Here is a 7,042-nt window from a genome sequence, read left to right as displayed (position 1 = left end):
AGAGACTTGAAAACAAGAACTAAAACAGATATTTGTAAATCAATGTTCACTGTAGCATTATTCACACTAGCCAGAAGGTAAAAAAACAACAAAAAAGCCCATTAACAGATGCATGAATAAATAAAATATGGCTGGCAGGAGGTACATATATACAATGGACTATTACTCAGCCATAAAGAGAAATGAACCTGTGGTACATGGATGACCCTGAAAACATTATGCTATGTGTAATAAGCCAGTCAGAAAAGGACAAATATAGTATGACCTTACTTACATGCAATATTGAGAATAAGAAAGATCTAGAATAGACATAGTGATAAAATTTATTAGTAGGCTTTCCTACTAGAAAACGTAAGTAGGAAGGAGAGAGTGAGAATTACTGATTGAAAGGTACCGAGTTTCTGCCTGAGTACTGAACAACTTTTAGAAATAGTGGTAATGGCTTTATAGTATGGTGAAAGCAATAGATGTCAGTGAATCACACATATAAAAATGGTTAAAAATGTCAAAAGTTAAAAAAAAAAGAAAAAAAATGTCAAAAGTTTTGTTATGTATGTTTTAATGCAATAAACTGAAGGGCAGAAAACAGCAACAGCTGTTATGGATGAATGTTGATAAAAATGAATGCCACTCAAAAGCCAGTCTGACCTCTGGAGCTCATTACAATTTCTCCCAAACATGAAAAGATGAAGCTGTGTGGAGCAGTGGCTCTTCTACCTGAGTCCCCGACCACCTTCTACAGCTCCGGCTCCTATGGCTCCCGCTCCGATGACACATCCCCTTCTGCTCCGCTGCTGGCGCTGCGGTCCTCTTTCCGAGGAACATTCTTATCTTTACTTGATTCAGAAGGTCCCTTGGCTCTGGTCTTCTCTTTCCTCTGTTGCTGTTTTTCCAGCTTTGACAGCTGATTATAGAAAAGAAACAGAATGATTTTGCAAACATGAATGTGTACCTGTATATCTAACTACTATATAGGTGACAATACCTGAAAAAGGTTTTATCCGATAACTTGACTTAGCACAGTGGGTGAGATACAGTAAATGCTGAGCAAAGTGCTTATCTGAAAACCACTTGAATTATTAAATGCAATTAGTTATGTGTGCAATCTTACAGACCTTCATATCTGTAATTCAACTTGTCATGCAGGATTTAGGGCTTCTTCAAAAAGGCTTAGAAGAGTTCCATACAAGAAGTCCCTGGGTGATGGAAACTATTAAAATGTTTGGTTGTTACCTTAAGGATTGAGTTATGCAGATGACACAATCTTGTTTGCTGAGAGTAAAGAAGATTTGAAAGCACTTGCTGCACAAGATCAGTGACTACAGTCTTTAATATGAATTACATATCAACATCAATATAATAAAAATCCTCATTACTGGACCATCTATCATGATAGATGGGAAGAACACTGATATTGTCAAAAATTTAATTATATTTGGAAGCAGGATTGGCATCCACTTCCTAAACAACATGCCTCTGAAAACTCTATGAACTTTGATAAATGTCAACAGTTGTAGAGGGGCTTCAGGCCTTTTGTTCATAGGGTTGCTATGAGTTGTGTTTGACTCAAAGGCAATCCACAACAACAACAACATATTCATAATCAATGCCCATAGTAAAAGTAATAAAGAAAGTAAAAGATGTCTTGCTGTATTGGGAAAAATCTGCTCTCAAAGACCTCTCCAAATTTTTGTCAGCTGTCAAGGATTTATTTAACTTTGCTTGGATTCATAATCAACATTCATCAAAGTACCAGTCATGAAACAGAATGATATATTAGGAAATTTATATATATATGTAAAATGGGCAAATCTACTGCAATGGCTTTTTAAAAATTTTAATTGAGATTTTATTGTAAGTTTATAAAGAACTTGGATTTCCATGCATTCATTGTTGCACATTTTCCTCCCTGACCCTTTCCCCCCACCCCAGTTCATTTTTTCTTTAGAAAAAAAGTTCTTTCATTGTTATACAGTCCCTCGCACAGACCAATTTACTATGCAGCTCTTATTCTGGACTCTTGTCACATAAATAATCTCTAATCATATATTCCTTTATATATTCCTTTTATACAGTTCTCTCCCTTGTCTGTTTCAGTGCTATGTACATTATTTATCCCCTTTTTTCTTAGTTTCCTCCCAAGCCCCCTCTCAGTTCTGTTTTATAACAGTGGCATTACACAGTGTCTTTTTGTGACTGAGATTATTTCACTCAGCATAATGTCCTCCATGGTCACACACTTTGTATAATATTTCATTAGTTCTTTATTTTTCAGTGCCGTGTAATATTTCATTGTGTGAATATACATTCTCTACCCAATGTTTGTTGATGAACCCTTGGGTTGTTTCCAGCTCTTTGCTATTGTGAACAAAGCAGCAATAAACATGGGTGTGCATATATCTGCCTGGATGGCAGTTATGGTTTCTTTAAGGTATATTCCCAGTAGTGGAATTGCTGGGTCAAATGGTATTTCTATTTGTAACTTTTTGAGAAAGCACCATACTGCCTTCCATAGTGGTTGGACCATCTTACACTTCCACCAACAGTGAAATAAGGGTTCCAGTTTCTCCCCAACCTCGCCAGCATTTGTTGTTTGCTGGTCTGTTGAATTTTGCTATTCTTACTGGCGTGAGATGATATCTCATAGGTGTTTTGATCTGCATCTCTTAGAGCTGGGGATTTTGAACATTTCTCTATGTGCTTGTTTGCCATCTGGAATGTCATTTTTGGTGAAGTGTCTGTTCATATCCTGTGCCCATTTTGCAACTGGGTTGTTTACCTTTATCTTCTTGTTGTGCTCTAGTACTCTATAAATTCTAGATATAAGTCCCTTACCAGACATGTCATTGCCAAATATTTTTTCCCAGTCTGTGGCATCCCCTTTTACTCTGTTTAAGAAGTTTTTGGGTGTGCATAGGGATTTCATTCATAGAAAGTCCCATTCATCTATTTTATTTTCTCCTGGTTGTAGGTTTCAAAATTTTTAAGGATTAAGGATGCCACATTAAAGACTAAGGTGTGCCTGATCCAAGTGATGGTAGTTTCAATTGTTACCTATGCATCTAGAAGTTGGACAATGAGTAAAGATAACAGAAGAAGAACAGATGCTTTTGAATTGCTGGGTGGGAGAAGTGTAACATTCTATATAGACTGCCAAAAGAACAAACAAGTTTGTTTTGGAGGAACAACAGCGAAGTTGCTCCTTAGAAGAATGAATGATAAAATGTTTCACTGAAGAAGACATTCAGATGGCCAAAAAGCACATGAAGAAATGTTAAAAGTCCCTAGTTCTAAGAGAGATGCAAATCAAAACAACTATGAGATATCATCTCACCCCAGTAAGAATAGCAAAATAGAACAGCAAGCAACAAATGCTGGCGAGGATGTGGAGAAACTGGGACTCTTATTCATTGCTGGTGGGAATGTAAGATGGTGCAACCATTGTGGAAGGCAGTGTGGCGCTTTCTCAAAAAATTGCAAATACAGATGCCATTTGACCCAGCAATCCCACTACTGGGAATATACCCCAGAGAGACCATGTCTGCCATCCAAGCAGATATATGCACACCCATGTTTATTGCAGCTTTGTTTACAATAGCAGCCTAAGGACCCATCAACAAATGAATGGATAGAGAAGCTGTGGTATAGCCACACAATGGAATACTACGCAGCATTGAAAAACAAGGAACTCATGCAATATTATTCAAAGTGGCTGACCCTGGAGGACATTACGCTGAGTGAAATATCTCAGTCACAAAGGGACAAATACTGCATGATGGTGCCACTGTTGTAGAATGGGTCTGACATCAGGGTGGGGGTATGACAGAAAAAACTGGATAAATTATGTATATTGTATTGAAACAGATGAGGGAAAAAACAGATTAGAAGTGACATATGATTGAGTATTATGGTTAGCACAGGAATCCAGAATTAAGGTTGCATAGAGAAGTATACTCGGGGTGGGGGTGGGGGGAAGGGACGTGGGAATTGTATACTAATGAAGGAATTTTTTTTTCTCTCTCTCTCTCTTTGGAGGGGGAAGCGAGCTGGTGGGGAGGGGTGGGCAGGGAGAAAATTGCAGCAATGAATGAATGGAAATCCAAAACCTCTGTAAAAAAAAAATTTAAAAAATTTTTAAAAAGTAAAAAAAAAAGAATGAATGAATGATAAAATGCCACCTTACATACTTTTCGTATGTTGTCATGGGGGTTCAATCTTTGGAAAATGGTGTCATGCTGGGCAAGATAACGGGTCAGAAAGAGAAGAAGACTATCAATGAGATGGATTGACATGGTGACTGTAACAACAGGCTCCAGCATTTCAGAAATGGTGACAATGATGCAGGATAGGGCAAGGTTCAAGTGTTCAAGGTTCATAGGGGTGCTTTGAGTTGTAGTGGACTTGAGGGCACCTAATAACAACAAGACTGGACCTGAATGGCTTGCAGTTGAGTACATTAATGGCTTATAGTATCTGTTTTTATGTTTAAATTCACGCTGAGTTTCATCATTCATTATGCATAACTTGCTTGATATCAGGCCTTTTTAAATTAAAATTTGGATTGGTTTCTACACAGGGAGAGAAGTAAGCAAGGGAAGATATTTAGAATTACCTCTACCTAATACAGTGAAAAGCACCCAAACATGAAGCAACAATACGGTATCATTATTTGAAAAGTAGTAAGAAAATTACACATTAATCTAATGTTCTAGTAGACAGGATATTTTATTATGCTTAAGTCTGTTCCATAATTCTACCAGACAGGAAGCTGGTGCTTCTAGCACTTCATAATGTTGAAATCTGGAAGCTTTTTCACTGATGGTGGTTAACAATAAGAGTTAAGGGAGAGAAGAAACCACTTCCCTTCCACTGAAAGAGAGGTGACGGCCCCAGGCAGCAGTTGGGGACAAGGGAACCTCATCAATTTCAGAGTTAGGTGTATTTAGTACATCTTAGGCAATGTTAGGACTGACTCAGTGACTGGAGGAATGGGGGTAGGTGTGTTGGAGACAATAAGGTTGGTTCAGGATAGAGCAGGGTTCAGAGCTTCTGTACACAGAGTTTTTATATGAGTTGCAAGCAACTTGACAGCACATAACAACAACAACAACAAATGGCTTTCAGTGAGCTAAAGGTGGAAAGAGTGACATCTCCACTTCAGTTAGCATCTCCCATAGTGCTGACAGGACTGGCTAATAATTATGAACTGTAACAAAATTTAATGAGACCTACATTTCTGTTTCCATATTCCAAGGCATTAGTAATAGAAATCTGTTTATAGGCATTTAAATCCAACAGTGTTCTATAAAGGATTTAAAACGTTTCTTCAGTATGCGAGCACCTTAAAGAAAAAACAATTAAAACCCTGTTTGTCATGTGCTGCTGAGTCACTTGCAACTCTAGCGACCTGATGTACAACAGTCCTGAACCCTGCTCTATCTTGAGCAACTTCATTGTCTCTGACACACCTATCTTCATGACCCCAGTCACTGAATCAATCAATCTCATCCAGGGTCTTCAACTCTTGAGTTGCCCCTCCACCCTTCCAAGTATGATGTCCCTCTACAAGAACTGGTCCATCCTTACAACACACCCAAAATATGTCATATGGAGCTTCAAAATCCTTGCCTCCAAGGAGCATCCTGGTTTCACCCTCTCCAGGATTAACCTGTATGTTCCCCTAGCAGTCTACGGTATATTTAATACTCTTTTTCAGCACCACAACTCAAAGTCATCAATTCTTCTTCTATCAGCCTTAATCATAGTCCAGCTTTCTGATTCATAGCAAGCAATTGCAAAGACCATGGTCTGGACCACCTTAATCTCTAGACTGACATCATTGCTCTTCAGTACTCCAGAGAGGTCACTGACAGCAGATTTTTCCAAAGCAATGCAACATTTGATTTACCACCTGCTAGTACCAAGAATGTTTATTGTGGCACCAAGCAAGCTGAAGCTGTTGACAGTCTCAATCTCTTCACCATCTATCATGATGTTGCCAAATGGCCCAGAGGTGAGAATCTTTTTCTACCTGATGTTGAACTTCAAAATCTTTGTTTTCCTGGTGTAGAACCTCAAAATCCTCTTTACTCTCTCCTAATTTGTCTACTTGTTGTACAAATGTCAATAGAGTAGACTTGGATCAATGAACAATTATTGCGCTAATTTTTTTTAAAAGAAGACAACTGTTGTTGTTATTGTTGTTTTCTCCTTCTCTGACTCTTTGCCTTTGCCTTGTCAGGCATCACATTTTCTTTCCCTCTCCTTCCTTATTCTTTTTTCCTTTCTTTTTGCACCCCTCCCTAGATTTCTTATTTTCCTTTTTCTTTCTACTCTTGTTTTTTGTTTTTGATGTTTGTTTGTGTCCCATTTTCAAGAGACAGCAACAGGGTCTAGCCACATATGCACAAAGCCAAGCCACATGTATCTTTTGTAGCTTCACACGCTGGGTGAGGGCGAACAACTGTACCATCTGACTGAGGAAAGACGGCAAACACTACCAGCCCAGTGTGCCCTCAACAGGGCTCCATAAAGGTGACAAGAGAACTGTATGCACCTGTAGCCTCTATCACACCCACCAGTCGACAGGAGGGAGAAAAGACCAATAAATCCCAAACTAGCAGGTGAGTAGCAAACTCCCCCACTCAGCAAGAGATAAAAAACAAAACAAATACTACAATAACACAATGTGTCAGAGGCAACACACAATAAGTGTGTGGACATGACAGTACAAACAAGTGACCAAAATAAAAGGGCTAAAAAGCATTCAGACTGGAACTACATGGTAAAGAATTATAGCTAAGTGCCTCAAAAACATTGAGGGGAGTTTTTAGAAAACACAGGCCAAAGCAAGGGAAACGCACATAATATTTCAAAATCACTCAAAGAGCAACACAAGAGCATACTGACAAAATAAACAAAAAAATTATAAACTAAAGAGAAACAGCAAATTGAAATCCAGAAGATTAAGACACAGAATGACATTATTTTCTGTGTACATGGGGCATTCCCCAAAGTAAACCAAATGTTAGGTCACAACATC

General features: G+C 38.4%; 1 protein-coding gene across 1 annotated transcript in view; it reads right to left on the bottom strand.

Annotated features, from left to right (window-relative positions):
• Positions 1–751: 751 nt before the first annotated feature.
• LOC102845355 (D-tyrosyl-tRNA(Tyr) deacylase 1-like) overlaps positions 752–7,042 on the bottom strand; it is a 130,680-nt gene continuing 124,389 nt past the window's right edge. The window contains exon 5 of the mRNA XM_006895645.1: positions 752–904. Coding sequence (XP_006895707.1) covers positions 752–904 — 153 coding nt within the window. The remainder of the gene's footprint in view (positions 905–7,042) is intronic.

Source organism: Elephantulus edwardii, unplaced genomic scaffold (assembly GCF_000299155.1).
Source record: "Elephantulus edwardii isolate Elephantulus edwardi_28Jun2011 unplaced genomic scaffold, EleEdw1.0 scaffold00172, whole genome shotgun sequence".
Classification (NCBI taxonomy): Eukaryota; Metazoa; Chordata; class Mammalia; order Macroscelidea; family Macroscelididae; genus Elephantulus; species Elephantulus edwardii.
The sequence above is the reverse complement of the archived record's forward strand: the minus strand, read 5'-3'. Positions and strand labels throughout refer to the sequence as shown.